At 35.3% G+C, this 25,160-nt stretch overlaps 1 protein-coding gene across 1 annotated transcript in view; it reads right to left on the reverse strand.

Moving 5' to 3' along the window:
• Positions 1–220: 220 nt before the first annotated feature.
• The window catches only part of PAH (phenylalanine hydroxylase), a 32,788-nt gene continuing 7,848 nt past the window's right edge, over positions 221–25,160 (reverse strand). Inside the window, exons 3-13 of the mRNA XM_072401147.1 lie at positions 24,763–24,946; positions 16,068–16,156; positions 12,793–12,860; positions 10,258–10,454; positions 8,931–9,066; positions 6,910–6,979; positions 6,763–6,819; positions 6,135–6,230; positions 4,827–4,960; positions 4,214–4,329; positions 221–3,059 (exon numbers count right to left, since the gene is read on the reverse strand). Of these exons, the coding sequence (XP_072257248.1) occupies positions 3,016–3,059; positions 4,214–4,329; positions 4,827–4,960; positions 6,135–6,230; positions 6,763–6,819; positions 6,910–6,979; positions 8,931–9,066; positions 10,258–10,454; positions 12,793–12,860; positions 16,068–16,156; positions 24,763–24,946 (1,191 nt within the window). The 3' untranslated portion in view covers positions 221–3,015. The remainder of the gene's footprint in view (positions 3,060–4,213; positions 4,330–4,826; positions 4,961–6,134; positions 6,231–6,762; positions 6,820–6,909; positions 6,980–8,930; positions 9,067–10,257; positions 10,455–12,792; positions 12,861–16,067; positions 16,157–24,762; positions 24,947–25,160) is intronic.

Below are 25,160 nucleotides of genomic sequence, written 5' to 3' on the forward strand. Positions count from 1 at the left end.
CACCTTGGGCTAAAATCTGGCATGTGTACAGTGGTCCCCTGATGTTGTTTATTATTGACTTACCATAGCATTTTTCTATCAATATGACTTTAGTACCTGAGAAGTTATTTACATAATTAACAGAATTCGTATTGCCTTGTCTAACAGTTAATTTTGCAGTTTTTTAGACTAACCAATATAGTGAGTCTCATTGCTAATTGAAGTATATGACACAAAAATCTTTGATTACATTATTTTTATTACCAGTTGCGACATACATGTATATTAACGTTTATAGACATGTAATTATGCATTAAACTATGTTTAGCATGTTATAAAGAAAAATATGTATGCATAGGATATTTATTGTAATATATATGCTTTAAGCTTGAGATAAAGAAAATTGCACATATGTTGACATAAGTAAAGAAAGATAAAAATCAATAAATTTCCAGACTTAAAACTAACACTTATAATCATATTACACCTATATATTTATATTGCATAATGCGTTATAGTTTACTGCAGAGATGGAGACACACATCTGGAATATGCATTGGTCAGACCACATCTGGAATATGCAGTCCAGTTTTGGGCACCAGTTCACAAAAAGGACATTGTGGAATTACAGAGAGTGCAGAGAAGGAAACTATATTAATAAAAGGAATGGAGGAGCTCAGCTATGAGGAGAGATTAGCTGAACTGAATATTTTCTCCCTTAAGAAGAGATGTTTAAGGGGGGATATGATCACCTTGTATAAATATAAAAAAATGGTCCATATAGAAAACTCTCTTCCCAACTATTCACTTTGAAATCATTACAAAGAACAAGAGGGCACTCTTTGCGTCTGGAGAAAAAGAAGTTTAAGCTCCGGATAAGGAAGGGATTCTTCACTATAAGGTCGGTGAAAATGTGGAATCGGCTCCCTCAGGAAGTAGTTTCAGCAACTTCTATAGATTGCTTTAAGAAAAAGTGGGATGCTTTTGTAGAAGCACAGAATATAACTGGGTATTAAGAATTTTAAGTAAAAATAACAGTGACCATTGATCCAGGGAACATCCTCATGGAATCAGGAAGGAATTTTTTACCCCTGTTGAAGCAAATTGTACCAGGGTTTTTTTTTTTGCCTTCCTCTGGACCAACTACGTCCATAGAGTTTTATATCTGGGATATGTTTATTTCCCTAGTGGTTGAACTTGATGGACCTATGTCGTTTTTCAACCTAACCTACTATGTAACTATGTATGAGAAGACTATTTGTAAAAGATGTGCAATTACATGTGATGCTCCATAACTTTGGGAAATATACAGAACAAATGATTGTCAGTTGTTTAAATTCTAGATAGTCATGTTGCTGTCACATGGGAGAAAAGAAACATTATAGCCCTGCATTTCAGCATTAAACAATTACCTTTGCTCCTAGCAATAACTTTATTAACTTAGAAATAATAGGCCTGATTTAATAAAGGCTCCAAGGCTGTAGAGGATAGACTTTCATCAGTGAAGCTGGGTAATCCAGCAATCGTTGAATTTGTTAGCAAATGTTTTCAATCCTGAACCAGATTCATTACAGGTTTGCTGGATCTCCCAGCTTCACTGATGAAAGTGTTTTCTCTCCAGGGAGCTTTATTTAATCAGGCCCAATATATTAACTCTATTTACCTGTGTATGCCATGATTATGCAGCCTTTTTAACTGCCCCAATGTGATACAGGTAAAATAGGTGTGTATGGAAAAATCTCTGTGACTATCTAATATTCTTATAGACTTTATTGTAATTCAGCATTAAACTGTGCAAGTATTGACCTTTACCTCTTACTTGGGTGCATTATTAGATATATTTTATAGGATTTACTGTAAGATCTTTTTTGGAATATTGCAGAATACATTGAAGTAAAATTACATATTACTATGCATAGATAAGTGTTAATTAATATGCATAGTAATGCGTCTATAGAATACATAAAACAGTTTATAGACCCTATATATATATAAGGTGTAAAATATTCTAACTGAGAAAAGAATTTGTAACAATTTTGTAATATCTTTATTATATTTATATATATATATATATATATATATATATATATATGCGTCTACAATAGTGTTGATATATATTAGGGAATTTTATGAATCATTTGGTTCCTGCCACAATACAAAAGAAAGGAGTAATAAACTCCATTTTACAGTCCTGCTACTATAGGGAAACCATTGCTTTGTTCACATCCCAACATAGGTCACTCAGAAGCACATAACAGCGCCTTGATGCATTTCATACTACCATTACTTAGTTAAATGGCTATAACTTTAAGCCTTATGTCTAAGTACTTGTAGAAAATAATGCTTCAATGCATCAATTTGAATCAATGTTTGCATGTGAAAAAAACACCTACTGAATATGACATACCACTGACCATTTTTTATTTTTACAGTGTGTGATGCTGATCATGTTTTATATCAGTGGAAAATACATTCATGTTACAACAACTTCCACAATATTATACAAAGCTAATCTATAGGACCCTAATATAGAGATCATTTACTACTTTGACTTTAGCACTGAAAAGTTTTGTTGGGTTTCATGATGAGTTGCCCTTGTGTATGTGTATGTAGATAGATAGATTTAATCCATGTCCCTGTGAAGATCCTAGATCCCCTGTTAGATTTAATTTGAATAAAATGCAGGTTCTTATTTAGGAAGAGCACATAGTTCTTCTTATACCAGCCTTACCTATTTGTAGAGCTGAACCTTCTCACAATATGATATACATATATACTCTGCAAGATATGTACGGAATGGTGTTCAACCCAAATAAACAAACGCATTTTTATATTCAGTTTATGACATTACACAATGCAATAACATATTCAGAAGAATGTTGGTAAACTCTACCCCTTTGATTTCTAAATAGTATATGTAAATGTTCTATTGCAGTAATGCTAAATCCTTTCTTCTTTAAAGTGAACTCCATGAACTAAACATATCTGAATAACAATCTTCATCCATGGATCACTGCAGAGCTTTCATAATTATTTTTACTCCAGCTTCCGGAGAGCGCTGCACAGGATACCAATTTCACCTGCAGGAGAGGAATACTTGATTATTTAGGTGTTATTAATTTATTTAAATTATATTATTTAATCAGACATTGCAGGTAAAAAAAAGGCACACAATATAAAATTTTCCTTGTAAGGCCCCTTTTACATGTGGAATTGAAAATGTGTTAGGCAAACCTATTCAACTACTATGTTGCCAATGCAGAGTTTAACAGCCTCTTTGTCATGTGGTTGAGTGAGGTTGAGTGAGGTTGAGTGAGGTTGAGAGAGGTTGAGAGAGGTTGAGTGAGGTTGAGTGAGTTGAGGAGTGGTTCTTCCTCTGGAGGAGGAAAAGCAGCCGAGAGGCCAGAAGCAATTTGTTGCTTTCAGGAAATGCCCACCAACAGCAGCCACATGAAAGTTTGTGCACAAAATGGTACAGAACTGCTTCTATACAGTTAAATAGGATTGATTGGGAGCAAGGCTGTGTCTGAAATATTTTTATTGCCTTGTCTGAAATATTGTCAACTTGTTGGTTATAGTTGATGGTGATGGTTATGAAGAAGAAATTTAGCTGTGGCCTTTTAGACCTTATGGGAAACTAGAAGCATGAGCCAGGTTGCAAATGAAACTGCCATTACCTTTGTTGCCAAGCCACTGGAGGAGGGGGTTAATAGTACCACTGTTATACATTATTAACCTTCATTCCTAATCTCTATGAACATGTAAGTAAACATAAAGCCATTTTCTCATCATTTTTATAGAGTTACAAACTGACTGTATACTCTTCTACATAAAAAAATATAATATATTATTGTACAATATTTATATAGCTCCAACATATTATGCAGCACTTTATAAAGTCCATAGTCATGTCACTAGCTGTCTCTGAAAGGGGCTCACAATCTAATGTCCGTACTTCAGTCATAGGTCAATATTGGGGGAGAATCCAATTAACCTAAGTGTTTGTTTTTGAAATGTAGGAGGAAACCGATGTACCCGGATAAAACCCATGCCAACTCCGGCAGAACCTGCAAACTCCATGCAGATAGTGTCTTGGATGAGATTTGAACCTTAGATATAGTGCTGCAAAGGCCAGAGCGCTAATCTTTGAGCCACCGTGCTGCACAAAATTTCTAAGAGATTTCAAGAGAATATACAAGGAAAACAAAAAGCAAGGATAACAAGAATGACTTACTGTTAATGCAGTCAGCTAAATTTTTCAGCTGCTGTACATTATCCAGTACCTCAATGCTTTGTGTAAATGAATTGTATCGAACTGAGAAAGGACGAGGTATTGTGGCAGCAAATTTCCTGTCAAAAAATGTAAAATTGCAGGTTAGGTTTATTTTGATTTTAATATTATTAAACAGAATTTAGTTAGCGAAGCGCTGTACACTTTTATGAGGAGTATATTAATGATGTATATCATTTATAGTACATTCATCAACAATGAACCTGATGTATTAACGCTCTACAAGCCTGGAGAGGATACACTTTTATCAGTGAACCTGGGTGATCCTGAAAACCTGGAAATAATTTCTTAAAATTAATTTTCTATTTGTTAGCAAATGTTTTCAATTCTGGAACAGGTAATTCAAGTTTTGCTGGATCACCCAGCTTCACTGATGAAAGTGTATCTTCTCCAGCCTTGGAGAGCTTTAATACATCAGGCCCAATGTCTCAATAAAGGGAAATTAATTGGACATATCACAGGAATATTATACAGTATATTCTGATAAATGGAAAAAATAAAGAGCGATTGAACAAATTAAGTCATAGTAAAAATCTTTGGCAACATAAACTCTCACCTCACTTTGTCTTTGGCATCTTCAAAACTTTCAGCAATAAAATAAACTGGTTGGAACTCTGTTATTGGGTATTTCTGTTTAGAGGTCTTTTCTGGTTCAAAGGGTTTAAGTTCTGGCTTCTCTGTTAAACAGTACTTTACAAAGATGAAAACATCAATAAGTAAACTTACAAGTAAATGGTATTAATGTCTAATAGATAATTAAGTATATCTATAGCAATTTGTTTTTGGTTTTTGGATAGGGAAGGATTTGCTTATATATGTGTGGCTGTGAAGGAAAGGTTTATCTTCACTTCATGGTTAGGAGGCAATATTTTACCAGACAGAAATGGGGAGGGGGGGGAAGCTGAACAGGTTCCAGCTTTTCTCTTCTTGGCGAATGATTTAGGACTTGACTTATGTCTGTGTTGCTATTGGAGGATTTCCTTTAGTTCCTTTATGGTTAAAGGTTGTTCCGGGGCGAGTAGTACAAAGAAAACTCTCCTATTGAGCCCTGGGAGCTTTAAAAATCCTTCTAATTTTAACCTTGGAATCGGAACACAAAGACAGAATATCTTCATGTGACTTCTTAGTGGTACATGAGACATCATCAATGTGCTCTCCTAAATTCACAACTAGTAATACTGTAAGTCAGTTAGAGTTAGAAGAACGACTACTGCACTTTTACAGAAGGAATATTAGTGAGTCACATTTTCATTCTGGAGGGTTGGATTAATTCCCATAATTTGATCTATCATCTATCTGTGATCAGTTACTTCCCTTCTGCTTGTAAATACTTGGCTTTGGATTGACACATGCATCTAAAGGTGATTGTAGATTTATTCTTTCTACCACCTAGGTTTGCCATCATATGCCTCCTGCCCCAGTTACCCAGCTAATAGTGTCACACAAAACTATCTATTTCATTGCTTCATGGCCACGCAAGGCTTATGGTTCTGAAGGAGAGGTTAAAAGAAACCACTGTGCATCAGTACAGTAAGAACTGACAACAATAATACAAAGCCCCAAGTTTTATTTAAACAGCACTAAGAATAAGATAGATCCAGTAAATTCTATATCCCATGCCAACAAATGTGCTTTTAGTTTACTGAAGTTATATTATTGATGGATGAACTCTGACTGGCTGCTTCTTGGATTAAAGAATAAGCCAAATGTGAATTGTTTTCCATATTAAAAACTGGAAGCAGTGTTTAAATGCATAAAACTGATTCTTCTTATACAGATCATCCAGATTTCACAACTAATAACATTTTCTTTCTATATTGTACTTAGCTTGTAAATATATTAAAATGAGTATCAAAAATCAAACCTGTAATTCTCCAAATGATGAAAGCAGGCCAGCTCCATACGCCTTTATTTTATCACCCTGCTTGCAAAGGCCGAATTCAACAGTAAACCAGTAGACCTTGTGGGGGGAAAATAACAAATATGATTAGTGCAAATTAAATCTGGAATCTGAGGACATAAATATAGGGTTCATTTACAAAGCGCCTGTATAGCTTTACTTTACTATTGTTTATAAAAAAATGGCACATTAATAGGGCACATTACAAATTATTTTGTAAAATAAAAAAATCAAAAGCATGAAAATGCAGTCACATGACCTGTCAAAGGCATTAGATTGACTATAAGTAAATAGCTCAGTGCCATAGCAAAGACTTTACACTATAGCCTGCATTTTACGAATGGGCCACAAAATAAAGCCCTCAGTGTGGAGAAACCTTCTGGTGTACAGCATAGAAAATGTTATAAATGAGCCTCAATAATTATGGCGACTCTAAGCAAAAATTTTAGGGGTCCTTAATACTGTTTGTTAAGCTGAAGGCTCCCTGAGAGTTCATACGTTTTATTTAAATGTATTTAAATAATACATTGTAATTGTAGAAACCACTAAATAATCTACGTTAACCATTTGATACAATATGACTTATACTTACTGTAGCCAGCATCTCAATGTATTCATCTGGAGCACCAAGTGATGCCAATCCGATCTCCTATTGGGATACATAGGAAGAAAATGTTATTTTGTCACTTGATTATTAGCTATTATTCTAAATTCTAATGTATGAGGGCAGATTTCTTACTTGAGAAAACTGAGCAAAGCTTGGGTCAGCAAATAAAGGTGCATGTCCCAGAAGTTCATGGCAAATATCTCTGTAAATAGGTAAAAAATAAATACAAAATGACATAAAATTATTTTTTTCATAATGGATAATTCTCTTCCATCAGAACCAAGATGTAGCAAATATGTTTTAGTGATTTATAAAAGAAATAACCTACAACATCAAATTAGAATGTGGGGTAAAATTAAACTGTGAAAGGTGAACTGCAAATAGTTGGTAAAAGCTACCATAGCAATTAAACCCTACTTGATATATGGTAAGTCTGTATTTTACGATTATTCAGTGTGGTTTTATCATTTATTTTTTCTACACTGTAAATTTTAGGAAACATTGTCTTTTGCTCAAAGAAAAGTGAGACAGTGCAAATTGCCTTGTGCATTTGATTGATAGAGTCACAAACAAATTAGAAATATCAGGCATATTTTGGCTAATGTGCAGTATCAAACAGTCCTCCAGCTGTCAGGCTGAAAGCTGTCTTCTGCTTTTATTGGGTTATATAATTTTGGATCATTCCTATCTTATGTTAGATGTTGCATTGTCTGTATATGAGCATTAACCGGTGCTGCTTTTACTATACATTTAATTCCAAAAGTCATATTGGAAAAAGCATTTTCTCTACTGCTGGATCTGGTTACTTTGTTGTTACCACCTTTAAAGGTCGTTTTTAATATATATAATGAGATATTGGGGGATCAACTCATTGCAAGACGCTATTGCTTCAGAAAAGTCAGTTTATTTAGACTTAGGCACAGATTAAGTAGCTTCCATTTCAAATACCTAAACACAAAATAACTTAATCCAGCTGAATAAAAATAGCATCAACGTTAACTCCTGCCATACAGTTGGCTACTACATGATTGAGACTGGTACTCAGAGGTAAGAGGTATTGCAGTTTCAAAGTGTGTTGTCCCACAACATGGGCTGCCCAGTATTGCTTCCCCCAGTATTACATCTTTTACTCAGGATGCAACACTCATCAGGATATTGGTCGCACCGATATAGACTTTTGGAGGCCTCCTAGGTTCTCCCAGCACACAGCCTCACCACCTGGCCTCATGCTACCACATCCCTCTGATACAAAGGCAGGTGCTATTTTATTATTACATCATACACACCATAGCCATCTTTTATTCCTGGCCTGAGATAGAGAAAAGAGATTGAGTGCCTGGCCCACCCATTCATTCCAGAACACGCCGGGCCTAGATCCCAAATGAAAAAATGCAACTTTGCAGCAATACCATTTCTAACTGCCTTATCCAGGCCCTTTCCATGTAACATTGATGGATGATGCCAAAATGTTAAATTACATCTAATGCCAAAACCTTTTGAAAACAGTTTGGAAGGAGCGAGGGATAGTTAAAACCTCTGGGTTTTTTGGCCATCTTGAATCTTCCTTTGTAGATTTTTTCTATTACTTTCTCTTCTGTAGGTTCAACAAGAAGTCCGAGAACAATCTCCAAAAGGTGGGAAATCTCCTCTTAGACAGATGTCACTACAATAAATGTCCTTTTTGGAAGATATCCTCTTTTTTCCTTTTTAAATAGCAACTAAACATTTAGGATTTTTCCATACTTTCCATCCCTGTGATAATGGATTAAAAGACAAATACAGTGGTTGAATCACCCTAGCAGGCACATTAAAAAACTTGGAGTTAAGATGTCATTTAAGCTCAGGTCTCATTTGACAAGCACATTGGGAAAAAAGTACAATATCAGATTATGTTCAAACGTCCATTTTTCCCAGGTGTTTTTAAAAGTTTTCAGGCTGCAAATGTTTGAAATTGTCTTAAAAAATAGTTTTAATAAAAAAAGAATGGGTTGTTTTTTGTGCAGGCTTTTGCAGATGTAGCATTTACAATATGGCATTTAAAAAGGCAGAGAAAACTATACTTGCCTATAAAGGTGCTTGCCAATGTCTGCATTCAATATATAATATTTATAATTAAATTTAGAGTACTTGAAAAATAAGCAAAAGGTACTCACGGTTCAGGTGTATACATCGGTTTTGACCAATGACGGATATACTGGGTTGAGTGAAAAACTCTAAATGCAAGTCCTGCCAAAAAGTCACGAGAGGAGAGCAAACCAGCAACAGGACGTAAACGAAATCCAGTACAAGCTTTTTAGAACAGAAAAAAAATTACACAAAATGGTCAAAATATTCTCTGCCTGTATCCATGCCTGCCAAAATATATTGCAGTATTTCACAGTCTTTCAAATTAGCATTTTTACAATTAGGTAACATGTTTTACACTAATGTGTCATGTAAGCAGATTAGATCAATAATGCATAATAAAGTAGTGTAACGCAGACATCATGAAATTTTACTGAGAAACAATTGCTTTCACAGTTAACCTATGTACACAAGCCAGATGATTGTTACCAGAAATGAATGGCTGTGCTAATCTTAGGCTAGTATTAAAAATCTAAAGACTAAGTGGGAAAATCATTCTCCTGTCACTGGGAACGACCGTGAGAGATTGTTTCCAGCAGCAGAAGTCTGATGTCTGTATAGGACAGTTAGTGTTTGTCGTAGGACCTAGATAATTTGGTGTCCAAAGATTCCATGCTGATAAAATAAAACCTAAATTAAGTTTAAGACGAATGATTACAAATCAGGTTTAAATTTTATGAGTTTAGGTTGTGCATGATCTGAGGTGTGGTATAACAATTAAAGTTATATGATAAGTAAAGCATTAAGCATGAGTACATTCAGATTTAATAATTGAATAAGGTTAGGGGTTATTTATTATGGTCTGGTTTGGTGCTTAAAGCCTAATTGTAGAGTTACTTTAAAAAGGTAAATGTTTTTACGAGTCTTAAAACATGTTGAAACAATATTTTAAGTGTCAGGGTTGCTCCACTCCACAAAGCAGAAGGACAGAACTATTGTAAACATTTTTATGCCACACTATATTACACAGCTCACTCAAAAGACTTTAATTCTTGAAAGCACAACATAAAAGACACAACTGGCATTGTGCATTGTAGCACAAGTGTTATGCCTAGGATAAAAACAAATATAAATTAAGTATTAGCAAGCACCAAAAGAGTTTTAAAACACGCTGTTCCTATACTCGCTAGCGATTTTCAAAATGTATAACAAAAGGTTATTCTTCCCGAAATATTACAACAAAAAATCAGCTTTCAGATAGTTTCAAACAACTTAGAAACATCCCTTGGTTGTCTACATTGGAGGGCTGGCAGCAGCCTTACAAGATTCTTTAGGAAAAGCGTGTTCAGAATATGTAAATACATTAGGTTATAGGTGTCTATTCTTTGATTAGTTACCCATTTATTAATCACATACTTTGCAAGAAGTTAGACACGTCTTCAAGCTGAGGGATGTTGTGTTCGTTATATCCACAATATTCCTCCAACAAAGGAAAGACGTGGTTATGTTCATAGCAGGCATGGGTGGGGTACAAAGATTTCAGCTCTTTGAAAACTACCCCCCATGTTTTCTTCTCCTGTTCTGTGTAGGTAACATGTGGAATAGGCTGACCACTAAAAAGAAAACGTGAAATGTTAAGTCAACACAAGAAACTTAATCATTAGACAAAACTTTTAAAACAGATATAAAGAGAGGCACGTAGCCGTAAGAATTAGGCGCAGTGCCTACATGACCGGGTGCTGGGGCCTAGCCCAGAGCTTTTAAGGGGTTAAGAAAAAGGGTAGTGTTGCCAGAGGGGGCTGGGCTAGTGTACAACGTGGGAGAAGAGGAGATTAGGAATGGGAGATGTTAAAAGGGGCTGGACGATAGTGAGAGGCCCTCTTTTGGACAGAAAAAGTTTCCCGCCCACCCTCCCTCTTATGTTTAGGTAGAGTTGAGAGGTGGGTTCGTTTTAGAGGTTGGGGTCTTGGAAGGCAGGGATTCAGTGTATTGAAAAGGGGTGGATTTTGGCAGGGGGGATCCCCTTTGGTGGGGTCTCCCCTTTATGGTGAACGGATGATTAGGGCTCCTGAAGGCAGTGCTGGGCAGCTAGGGGCCAAGGTGGAGATGTTGGAAGGGTTCAATTCTTGTTGGGTGGGATTTTGCCTTCTGAGACCTGCAGCTTGGTTGTTTGGGTGTATAATTGGGAGTTTGATAACATTATGGATACTGTTGTAATGGTTATGTATTATTAAAAGGGGAATTAAGTTGTTGTTGGTTCATTAAGCTATATTCAATGTAATATGTTAACATTATATAATCCCGTTTAATAATAATTATATTAATAATGGAGTGTTATGTTAATTTATGTTAATGTATGCTTATCAAAGTGTAAAATGGAATTTATTTTGGCATTTATTTATTTGGATATTTGTTTGTTAATTATTTGGAAAGTTAAACTTTATTTATTGGTGTTTTAAATAAACGGCTGCTTGCCAGCCAATTTAAATCCAAGATTTTGTGTTGGGGTATTTAATTGGTGGGAGTGGCTGGTATGCAGGGGGAGTTTGGTAGTAGAAGGTAGTTATGACAATGGTGTTTATAAGGGATGGGCTAGAAGGTCCGAGCTACCCGCGTCATGTGACTTACACTGTATATGTTAATGTTAAAACAGTGGGCCTGGTTTATTAAAGCTCTTCATGAATGGTGAGAATAGACTGTCATGAGTGACCAGCTATAGCAGATGATTTTAAGAAATCATTTTCAGGTTTGTTGGGTCACCCATGTTCCTCCTTGATAAATCAGTCCCAATGCATCATCATTCCAGACTTTAGGGACCAGTAACATGTTATGTTATTTAAAAGGTCAATGGGGCACACCAATGTCTTAATTAGAAAACATTCTAAAACAGTAGAGTTTGCCATATACATTCTGGAACTTTTGATGATGATTCCTTATTACACATTTAATTTGTGTTTGAATGGCTGCACATTTTATTATAAAGGAGAATTAAAGAAATATTAATAAAGAAATAGAGAATAATACTTGCTAGAGTTACTGTAAGTTCCAACCCCATACATATCTTCTCTATTATAGAAAGCAATGGCAAATATTTAAGATGTACCATGACCACAAGAGTATCTGGAGCTATTTTTTTTTTTGGGGGGGGGGGGGATAGAATGGGGAAGGGTTAGAACCCTCCCAGATTTGACTTTTATCCCAGGTTTATATCCTGAAACGGTTGTCCCTGGGATGAAAATGAATGGCACCCACAACAAAATTTACCCATGATATGAGTGCCTTTTGTTTCCTACCAGTACGAAACCCATGCAAACAAAGAGAAAACATACAAACTCCAAACTTTACGTAAAACTTTATTTCTAAAGAGTATTGGAAATATTACCTTTTAGTGCTCAGGGACTGATTTTGTGAGTGGCAGAAATTATGCAGCATACTGTTTAAATTTGTAATACAATAATGCTTGTATTACTAGCAAAATGGTAATGTAAGCTGTTAGTCTGATAATCCAGTGTATGGAAACCAACTTTGACAAATTAAGATAACCAACACTTTTTCATTAGCTATAAAATACTGTACCATCTAATCTGTGGATTCTTTTCAAATATGGATTATATTTATATAATGTATAAATGTATGGTCTACCTGTAGCTATACAGACAGCAGAACAAATAATAGTACAGAGATGTATGCTAGATGTCCTTTTAACCTAGATGCCCATAAAGTATAAAATCTTTGAACATTTTTAAAACACACATATGGTATTTTTTTCATTCCTAGAGACACAATTGTGCTCAATAAATTTCTGACACATTCCTGTCTGCCATAAAATTGATAGTGCTAACATCTCCCACTAACTGTATTTCAAATTGCACAAGAAAAATGTAATAACCTAATAGGGTACTAAATGATATGTAGGAAAGAACTATATATGCTATCAGTAACTGTACTTACTGTTTGTAATTAAATGCAATGTCTGCAAATTCTTTACGTCTAGCCCGATACACAGGATCAGTGAATCCCTAAAAACAAGTAACACATTAATTATACTTTTCATTTTCCATGTATAATGCCAAACTCTTTTAAGAAATAACCACCAAGAATTATAACAATTCCAGGTTTGCTGGATCACCCAGCTTCACTGATGAAAGTGTATTCTCTCCAGCCTTGGAGAGCTTTAATAAATCAGGGACATTATGTTCACCTCTCTGCTAGCCCATGCCATCTACCTTACTGTTTTAACTTTCTGCATACAACATATATGGGAGTTTTGGAAACTTTTGTCCTGATTCTGCTCCATGGTTCTATCCACTGACCAATATATTATTGCTAAGTACTGTAGTGTTAGAGGAAGCAACCGTGGTGCAAGGCGGGAACACAGAATTGTGACATGCCAGTAAGTGTTAAATGTTACCAACAGAGGTCACAGGTAATAGACCTGAGAGAAGGTACGACACACAGGCCATATGTGAAACGAATGGTTTTTGAACCTGACTAAACCTGACTTTAAAAAGATACGAGTGGGTTGCAGTTTAATTACATTGTGCTGTAAATGTTTATTTATATAACTCATAATTTGGCTTTGGTTTTTTAGTAATGCCCATTATTTCTCACTTGTGACAAATGTTTTTTTAAGTGTATTATACTTTAAGTCCAACTGAATGACATTCAACATTGTATTTGCACTGTTGGTCAGCTTAGGCTTTTACGCCTTTTTGTAGTTGATAAAGGACAAATCATTTGTTATTCACAGGAAATGACACTTAGGTGTAATAAACATACCCTCATTGCTTTTATTTTTCTTTTGAAATTATCAATCTAAAGCTTGTGAATCATAGCATACAATGATGCCTAATGCATACTGAATGAAGTGAGCAATTATCTGTAATTACACAAAATCAATTAAAGTAATAGAAACATTATCAGCACTGCATTTATCCCTCTGTGTTAGTCACAAATGAATATTCTGTGTGGTTTGTTCTGTTTTTTCAAAGCGGTCAGTGTTTTAGAAGAAACGCACCTGAGCAATAATTGTGGAAATAACAAAACAGCAGACCAATGTCTAATACATATATAATGTAAATCTATATAACTTGAGTCGTTTACCTAAAGCACACCGAAACTCATGTTTTGTGTTTTTATCCAAAACACTATTTTTGCCTAATAGACAATAACCTTATTTTATAGTATATTCAGCTTCCTATATAAACTACATCCATCAGTTTAATCCAGATATTCTTCTGTTTAGGACTCAATGACAAGCTTCTTGTTTGTCTTGTCCAGTAAAGGTTTAGAAAAAAGATCATTTTTTTAAATTACAGAGAAGAATGAAAAGAAGTGTCTGAAAGGGGCTACCTCTAACCAATGCAGTGAATATGTCATCATATATTAAGTTGGCATGATCATGAGATCAGGGCCCCCCGCCAGAGGTGTTTTAACTTTTTCTAGCATTAATGTAAGGGAATTGAATAATAAAAGATAACTATTTGTTAGGTCCTGATCAAGTTTCAGGGCTTCACCCAGACTCCAATCATTTTACATATTTTAACAGCCTGTACCTATAGATAGGCCCCAGCTCAGTCTCAGAAAGCAAGTTTTGCTGTCCCAGCACATGGGATGAAGCCTGGGGAAGTTAAAGATTGATAGGAACTCCAAATGGGAATCACCAAGGAACCCCAAAGGGCCAGAGGTGAAACAGGTCAGACAGCTAAGTTGGTAAATAGTAATAATAAATCCAGGGAAGTTAGAAAGTTCATGGCTAGGGGAATAACGAGAAAAAGTTTATATTAATTATTAAGTTAGAAAGTTCATGATCAGGAATGAAGAAGCCATAGGTTTGGGCAGCAATGGAGAATAATCAATCAGTATTAAAACAGGAACAGAAAAGTGAGACAACCACATTCCCTAGGTATTAGCAAAAACTCTGCTATTTTACGCCAAGCTGCCATGTCAGAATACAACTTTATTTAGGCCCTTGCCAATCAGGAGTTAATGTGCAGGGTAAGGTGGGGTAAAGACGGTGAATTGCAGATTTCCTGCAACATCTGCTTTTGCCTCCGGAGGCCGCCAGAGAGCTTCATTGCTGGGATTGGAGAGAGCAGAGGAACTGCTGCATGAAGTGGTGGGTACTCCATGGGCGCTATTGACACTATTGTCGCTGTTTGCTAATGATCTATGCCAGGGGTTGGCAAAGTTTTATGGCCACTAGGCCATTTATGGGGTGGGTGGGAGCACACTAGGCCGGACCCACCCTAATGGCTCCACCCACCACCAGGGAACGCCCCCTGAAGTGAAATCCCTCTCCTCCGCAATGCATTGCGGGGAGAGGGATTTACCTTAAGGGAGCGTTCCCTATTTACAGCAGCGGCAGAAGTATCAGGGGGCGTTAGGCCGGAATGAACTACCGGCTAGGCTGTATCTGGCCTAAAGGCCGGAGTTTACTGACCCCTGATCTATGCAAAGTTTAGTTCTTGGGTATAGATCCACTTTAAGCTTGCACATTATATTTGGCCTATGAGATCGAGGCTGACCATCACAATGTGATTTTTTAGTAAAACCATTAAAAAGAATGCTTTTTTGTTTCAAATACCTAGAAAATAAATGTATCCACTGTATATAAGGCAAGGAAAGATTGGGTGAGATCTGACCAGATCTTTTAAAAAAATAGAAGATAATAATATATACAGCTCATCAATCCATAGAGTGCAAATTACATAGCTAATACACCATTATAATGAACTAAAAAGAGTTGGTTGTGTTTAAGATTTAAAAATAAGAGTAACATGGCTAAAAATAAAGATTGTGAACTGAGATTGTATTGTATAGATCCAAAAACTTCTAAGCCTAAAGCAAAAAGTTAAACCATATTTGGTGTGTGCTGATCCTTTGCAGAATTCCACAGTGAAATCTTCCTATTGAGAGCTTTATAAACCTGATAAAGGTTTTTACCCTTTTCCAATTTAATAAAAAGAAATTGACCCAAGAGTTGGACTTTTTTTTACCTTTTTAGCTTTGGAATACAGAAATATTATTTAACATACGGGAAAGGTATCCCTGTGGCCTAAATCATTGTCAGGGGAAAACTTCTCTGCTTTGATAAATTTGTCCCTAGGTGAATTAATAAAAAACAACAAAATAGTAATACCGTTATTCATATACTGTACCATAGATATTTTAGGAATATATAATGTTATAATTGCTAAATATATTTAATAAAATATGGCACTCACAGGATGATCTGCATCCAGCTCCGCACCATAGCTCAGAATCTGATTTGCAAACTTGTCCAGGTCCTGAATGGTCCTTGGAAACCATGGAACTGAAATAAGGACACAACAGATAATAATAAAATGTCATAAACCCTCAAACTTCCTAGTCACACTGCTTGATAACTAATAATAAACACAAATAATAAATGTGAATTTTAGTATGCAGTCAAATATATATTTTAGTCCACTCTTTTATTGTGAAAATTTTAATATACCTAATTAGCTAATTACACATAAAAACACAAAAACAGCTAAATACACATATAATACAAAAATATGTGACCCATCTTACCTGCCAAAGAATTTCTGTTTATGTCCATCTAGTCCTGAGTTGTACACAGCTCTGCTGTATTGCACAGACATGGCTGTTAGGACGGGAGACCTGATTTTTACTTTTGCAAGGTTACAGTTAGCCTCTCTCAGAATGTAACTGGACAGTGAAAGAAGTAGCAGGATATTGATGAGCTCATATAGACTTTTTCCCACTCTCAAGTCCTATCACTATGTTTCATGATAGCACACCAGCTCTAAAGCATAATTAAATGGCAACTTGTGCTGTTTTTTTTTCTTCTCCATTTTGAGCTTTGCTGTACAGGGGGCTGTAAAAGGCTGACAACATGGTACATTTAGGAACTTATACTTACTCATTATATATATATATATATATATATATATATATATATATATATATATATTGTAAACTATGTGTATTTACAGCAAAATCATAATAATAGTAAATAGCACTATAGAATTATAAAAAAGCATGTAATTATCATCCTCATGATTATATTTAGAGGAGGGTACAGTTCTAACTAATGCAACTACAGGGGCCTATTTAATAAAGGAAGTCTTTCTCCTAGAAGGTATGCAAAGAGAAGCGATAATGGATATCAAAGTCCAGGAATTCACTTTAAAGTTTAGCTTCCCTTGTCTTTCTGGCATTGTTGTATGTTGGCATTTTGGATGTAAAAAAAAATATTTAATATTATTGTTAAAAAGTTCAGTTTCGTCAAGAAGACACATTACCTAAAGGATTGGTCTAATCTAAACAGAAGAAGAAAACTTTATCTGATAAATAAAATGAAATCAATAAAATAAATCTTGGACTCTTCCAACATGGCATTCACAGTCTATGATCACAGACATGAACTATGAACTAGAGTAGTGCAAAGGTCCACAACCTCAGGGTGCCAATTTTAAAGGAGTCTGTACCTTACTTTATTGGGTGGACACCTTCATTTTGTTTTGTAGTATGACTTAATTCAGTGAAAGACAAAGGTCGGTGAAGTTGAAGAATATATAAAGAATATGCACCCAATGCACTTCTCTTACTTGCGTCTTTTTGGTATTTTTTTTTAATATACCAATAGAAGCATTTTGTTATATCTGTTTGGTAGTTATAAACAGCACATGAGACCACCCGGTACTTAAAGTGTACCTAAACTCAGAATTTTCACTTTACATAAAAGGGTAGACAACGCTTTTATGTAAGTTTAAAAAAAAAGGGTGTAGCACCGGCCCCTAATTCTCAAACACCTAGGGGATCAAAAATGAATGGGAGCCCAAAGCCTTCTGGGATACCTACGTCACGCATCCTGAGAGGCTCTTGTGTGCTCCTTTTGAACATGCCTGAACATTTCGTGCATGCGCAGAAGGAGCCTTTTTGTGCAAAGAGAAAAATGGGTGCCTGGGTCTGGTGACATAGAAAGAACAGGAAGAAAAATAGAAAATGGCGGTGCCCGGAACACCGGGATGATGCGGGACCCGATGCAGGACACCGCCGGAGGATTGGACTGCCCTGCGGGATTGAAGGTAGGTGTATTTTTTTTTGCACTTTTGAGTTTAGTTTCTCTTAAACCTTTGTGTGGAGATTTGAGAGTGGGAGTGGTATGCCATATTGGCAAATAGCACTGGGCAGGGTTGGCACCTATGTTGTCAGCCTGCAGCTGAACGTGCATTTTTCTGATCACGTGGTAAGGTGTAAAACATAAGAAATGTGATTGTATTACAGTTATATGTATGTAACTGCATGTTTTTGTATTCTTTGACATGTTTCAAAAATACTGAAATAACTTTTTTAAGTGTAGTTGCCCAATAAAATATGTACAATAATATACTACTTTTATATTATTTATCAATATTAATATTATTTGTAAATACAAACTAATGATACTATATTATTATAGTATAGAAAAAAGTAAAATCTTTACTTTATTTACTTAATATTCATAGTAAACGTTTCCTTTTTATAGTCAATTTGTATTCAAATCATGTGAGTTGAAACTGAGTCCTTTTAAATATTAATGAGATCATTTCAGCCATGTTGGGATTCATAAAGAAAGAACAAGAAAAGGGATGAAATGCTTAACTTGGCAGCTCCACCACCGCCTCCATATGGAAATATCTAAATTTATTAAAGCAAGATCTCAGTGATGATGATGTCTGTGGTGATGATGGACAGATCCCTTCCTTTAGCACTGATCATGTAAACAAATGCCATGTGTGCCAAGCACTAAGCAAGTCACATGCAGCATTTTCTCCAGTAAAGGCAAACATTTAATTATTCCTATTATTCATTATTTATCTATGGCAGTAAAACTGTTAGCTTTACCATTTATACGGTTTATATTTGAGCATTTATAAACCATCTTTAAACTTTATTACAGCATGCACATTATTTGTTTAGGATAGAAGCAGCAGCAATTAAGCTTACTCACTTGGAATTATATTGTTCTGATGCAGCTTGGATGCTGAGGAGCACAAACCATCATGAAGCAAAAAAGCAGAGGTGGCACCTGGAATCAAGTACAAGAAGGGGAAGGAAAAGGACCCAAAATGCACAGAGACATGGCAAAGTAGGCACACAAAATAGGAAAGGGAAAAGCAGATAAATTAATATTCAATTATACAGCCATAGGTGGCGATTATAACAATTATAAACAATATGCACGTATAACACATATTGATATATATGATGAATATTGTTTAGATACATCATATAATATATTTATACACAGACAAAGCTGCAACACCATAATTTTATAGGATTGATTGGATTGTAAAGTATAAGTTCTCAGAAAAAAAAATCCAAGGCCTATCAAGTTGGAGATCTAGCTTGAAAGAAATAGTGTTCCAGGGTTTACCAATTTTATGATCCTGCGACGGTTCTTATTGTATTTAGGGCAAAGCCAACTTAGGGGGATGGGAGGTTAAGCATTAGGGAGGGAAAAGGAGTACTTCTGTACCAGGCCCCAATCAAAAGAACTTGGCATTTGCAAAAATGGGTGTCGGGGCTAAGATGTCTATATCCCCTGATAGCAATATAATCAGTTTCACATATATAAGTCTGTCGGAAACCGTTGATATCACATTTATAGATACCAAAAGTTCCCCCTGTTCATTTTTAGTATGCATTAGCCCCTTTAGTCTTTTTAGCCCCTGATTTTCATATTTTTTCACCACCCCTGAATGTTGTTTTTTGTATTTTGAACAGCAGTAAAACCTGACAGGGGCTTTAATCCTTCTCCACTTTATCCTAAACTACAGAAAAGTTTGGCATCCATACTTTAGGCAAAAAGTGCTGTGACATAAAATGACCACAAGGTGGCAGTGTTTAGCAATAATTGTTTTTGTACTAAAATGTTAGCACTAACTTCTCTTATTGCAACATAAAATCGTGGGGTCACCTCTGCCAATAGAAATCGTGGTTAAAAGTTTAAATATTTGTTTAAATAGCATTTTTAAAAACGTAGGAAGTTCTTCATCTTCATGACTAACTGTATATAAGAATGATTTACTAAGCTGAAAAAAATATTTAAAGTATATTGGTATTTTATTGCATAATACTTTCCTTTTTCATAACATAAATCATTTGTGTGCAATCATATTAATTTTTATTAATCATATCATCATTTGATTCCTTGTGTTATAAAACATTATTTGGCACTGGTGTTTTAATAAATTGATCCTTTATGGAAAGTATCACTAGTTACTATTGCACAGAATGGACTGGTTAGCAGAATCTGAAAGAACTCAGTATATAGGTCACAGAACCAGTAAGATCCTCTCTTCTCTGATTCTCCCAACTCAATACATATGGTTATACAGTAATTATAGATCATGCCTTAGGCACATGTAAATAATGAATAATATTTGTATAGCTTCCTATGGTACAAGATATTAAGGAATGTAGAATCCTCTTGGTTTTATATACAGAGCTGTTGAGATATACCATTCACCCAATTAAAAAAAATAAAAAATGAGGCAGCTGTATACTACCTAAACTACCTAAACAATACCTATGACTCTACTTTATAGCCCCACCTTCATTTCAATGCCCCTCATGCTAGGACATAGACTAGAAATATTACATCTTGGAAATCACCTAAAACTTCTGGATGTGTTTATTATGTTCCCAATATACTGAACTAATAATGTAGCCAGGGCAGCAACACTGATAAATCTTTATTTGTATGGAAGCATCAATTATTAGTATTGTACTATATACTACTAGTATAGTACTATTATTAGTTTATTATTACTATTTTAAAACAGAATATCATAAGGAATATTTTTATATTCCTAAATATATATATTTATATATATAAGGAATATATTTATATTGTAAGGAATATTTTCCTAGAGGTTTTACACCATCTCTTCATATTTCTATATCTTCAAACAACAAGTGCTATTCGATGGTCAATTAATAAGTCGGTGGTCTTACATCTACCTTAAATATTAGGGTTGTCATGTCAGTTCTGTACTGTGAACCACTGTTGGCTTTGTCTGCTGTCTAATGTATAAAAGAACTACAGCACTGAGTACCTCGGGAGGGTTTAACCACTGTGAACCAATGTGTCTCAAAGTTCAGACAATGTTTTATTTGTACAGGTGAACTACAACATTTAATTTATGTGGTATGTAGTTTCTTCCTATATCTACAAAGCAATCCCCACTAGCCCTGCATTGTGTTTTTGATGCGGCACAACCTGAAGCACATTTAGGCACCTTTGATGGCACTGTCAGGTCATTCTTGTATGTGGGTTACCATACAGGTAATAATAGAATCCACTGGAGGCACTTTAAAGTAAAATAAAAACAGATACAAGTGATGGGTATCAGATAGAACAGGAGGAAAAGGACAATCTCTGCTGTTACCCCTGCCAGTGGATCTGCCCTATTTCCCCTTCCGTTATCAGGACAATTCTAATTATTCTACAGTGAAATCACACAGCAGTGTTGTCACTCTGTAGACAAGGTCAGCTTAGACTTTTATCATTTTGCTGCTGCTGTGAAAATCTGAGATCTTAAACAATTATTGTGCTGTGCTTTCACTTGTATCTTGGCATGTGAAAGGAGTTCACTCTGGTTTGCTATAAATGGCAGCAACATAAGTATATGAATGGTAAATATGATAAGTACCATGTAGATGCAATGTACATCCTGTATATACCAACCATGTTCTGTGTACTACTGATATCATATGCAAAATTTAACTGAATGTGAATGGGTCCTTAAGCTTTAATGGTGAGGGGTCACACCTGCCTCTTCATTGGGAGATTTTACATGGCACCTTCCCAGCGGCTCAAGCACTTGCACAGTGCTCATATATGCACATGTGACAGCTGGCAGTGGGGCTGCCAAAGAGAAATGCTACATGCAGCATCTACCCAAGCGGCAGCCGTTCCTGGGGTGAGGAAGTGGTATATGCAACGAAACCTCTCTGCCAGTGTGAATTGGAACAAACCATTCACCAATCCAATGTCCATGTAACATCAATGTGGCAGTTGCATGCTGAAAGGCTTTAAGCAGGGCATAAATGCAATTATGATAATATCCTACTCTAAAAACAGGTAAAGTTTTAGGTATATGAGTAACATTGTAAACCTTATTTACTATCTAGGCCAATGCAAAAATAAAACTGAAGGGTGCATTGCGGTACCCAATAGGTTGGAAAACAAACCCTAGGGAAGTTTAGTTTAGTAAAAACACTTTGAAGATTGTGTGCAAATTATTGGAAAATGCTTTTTTTCCCTTGAAGTGACTTTTGTATAACATTGAGGATTGCTCAGCTTGCTAGTTTCCGAAATATCAGCAAGAAACTTTTATTATTATTCTAGCTGTATAAAATCTTTGTATATACATTATGTTTATATAATTAGCTGTTTGTGACCATTTTTCAGGAAGCAGGATCCAACCATGAAACATTTTCTCAGTGCAGACAATGACTTCTTTCTTATCTGTTTCTAAAAACAGACTTGCTTGTGGCTACTATATTCTGTTCAGATGCCCCGCCAGGATCTCACTCTTCTAAATCTAAATTAATCCAATTAGACATTAACGGATTTCTGAAAACATTCTCTGGCTGTCATGCTTGTCACTGCAGTGTCTGTCTGGGCAGGCGGGTTGTCTTCTTGCCGAGTTATAAATCAATGGCAAGAGCTGGTTTAACACTGACCCCCAGAGAAAACTGAGGACATTCTGTGTCCTGACCAATAAATACTGGTTTGTTTTTAGGAAGAAAAGATCCATTCTATGCATTTATGCTGAACACCCAAGTTGTAGCCAAATGAATACAAGGGTCAAAAATGAGATACTTAATTAGTGAGCTATTTATATATAGCTATTTGTCATTTCATTAGACAGTTTGTGTCATTTCAGGTATCTTATTTTTATCCCAATGAGCCATTTTTAGCATTGTATATTGTAAGCTTGTAATTATTTTAAGTTAAGGTAATTATGATAGATTAGGTAAGAGTTGGGCTGCCTGCACAAGGAAATAAATACAGTCAAATTAATTTAGGGGAAAGTTCCATACAAACCAATAATACACAATTAGATCGTAGTTACTAATATATGTGACAGCTTTGGGAAAAATCTTGGTTAAAAATTAATCCGGCAAGGCATTTTGACTGGTTTACTTTGTGTATACACAGTCCTGATTCCACTAGTGAAATAACTCTAGACACAATACAGGTTTGATGGATAACCCAGGCTCACTGACGAAAGTGTATCTTCCCCAGGCTTGGAGAGCTTTAATAGATCAAACCTAGTATGCAACATTCCCTAAAAGCTCATATATCTCATATTCAGATCTGAATATTTCAGGGCTATTGGGAAACCTGGCCTTTTCTCTTTTGCCTTTGGACTAACACTGGTAATGTAATTTACCTTCTTGAGTTACATTGTTCCTGGTTCATTCTTATTATCTTACACATGCCAGGAATTGGCTGGGATTGTACACTGCAGCGTGCATCACAGTCATTGAAGCTCCACCTCTTAGCATTTTACTACAACACAGCTTTGACATTGCATAGTACTTTAAATTGTGTTCAGTAATATAAAGCTAAATCAACATTTGTTAAAAAAGTAAATATTAGGATTTCTGCTTTAGGGGAGAGGAAACATGTCATTTTCTTTGCTTTAGGCTCTGAAGGATTTTGTCCTACAAATACTTGCTACACATTCCTTACTTAGTGTTCCCCAGGGGTGAATGTATTAATTGATCCTTACTGGTTTAATACACATTAACACTAAGCATGAGGTTTCTTTCTTTTCATGATAAAACATTTAACACTGACTGCAGACATTTGGGAGTTCCTTTACTAAGTAGGTAACTCACCTTACTACATAAAGTAAAGCTGTGTTCAAATACTAAATCATGTGCAAGGTAAAAATAATTAAGGAGGATTATGTTAGAATAAATGATATGATATTCCTATTGTGTGCTGCCTCCTCACTTCTTAGATTGTAAGCTCTTCTGGGCAGGGTCATCTCCTCCTCCTGTGTCACTGTCTGTATCTTTCTGCCTGTCATTTGTTACCCCTATTTAAAGTACAGTGCTGAGTAATATGTTAGTGCTTTATAAATTCTGTATATTATTATTAATAATAATAATAATAATAATAATAACAATAATAATTATTGTTATGAATGCAAATTTACCATATTCACTTCTCTTCCACTTCTCTTTTAGTATATCAGAGTCACTGTGGATGTTTTTAACGTGTAGGAAAAGTTCACTTTGCCGGGTAAATGTTTGCTTATCTCAGTAAATAAGGTGGTGAACTGCTTTTACGTCAATAATCAATGAGTAAGCAAATTTCCCACTTTTTTCCAATTTCATTTTTCAAATGATTAGGTATTCAAAGGGAACTACAAATTTACTATGGAGTGTATTTATAAGGCAGTGAATCTCACTTTCACTAAAACATTCCCTGTTACTGCCATTAAAATGCAAGGACCTGGAAGATTTACAACCAGGGAATCTTTCACCGAATGCCAGATGTAAGGAATACTTTACCCTGCTAAGTGAACATTCGTTGCTCCTTAGTAAATCAGTCCAAAAGACTCTAAGCTTCATTTCAGAGCAACTTTCTATTTATATGATCAAGGTATATATGTGATAGATATTGAAATATTACATAGAAAATTGAATGTAAAAATTAGAATAGGTTGCTAAAAATATAATCTACATTCACAGTTTACATACTAGGTTAAATAAAAGTGCTTGCCCATCAAACTTGTCCAAGTAAACTGTGCATGGATGAACAAAAAGTTAGCCAGCAAGGCATAGCTGATAGATTACTGCTCATTTGACTATACCCAAACTGGAAGCTATAGATACCATAAATAACACTAAAAAAACATTTACCAGCATCCTTTTTCTTATCTCGGGACAATTCATGAACAGTAGCCCCAATATCTTGCCTCAGACATTTGACAATCTCATCAAGGGCTGTGCTACTCTTGTTGTCCAAATTGATGAAAAACTGGTATTCATCTTTGTTGAGACGAGAAGGTCTGGACTCTATATGGGTCAGACTAACCTCTCTTTCCTGCAAGGAAAACATAAATATTTAAAGTGGATTATTAAAAACAATACATTACATTTGCTTAGATAATATTTCAAAGCAGGCATTTAGGTGCGATATTCATTTTACCAATGCTACATAGTTTTAATATTTTTTTTCATGTAAATTCAGGTAGTCATGTAAATTCAGTTACACAAGAATAATAAATAAGGCAAGTGTCAAAGATCATTAAAATTAG

This window comes from Pyxicephalus adspersus, chromosome 2 (genome assembly GCF_032062135.1).
Source record: "Pyxicephalus adspersus chromosome 2, UCB_Pads_2.0, whole genome shotgun sequence".
NCBI lineage: Eukaryota > Metazoa > Chordata > Amphibia > Anura > Pyxicephalidae > Pyxicephalus > Pyxicephalus adspersus.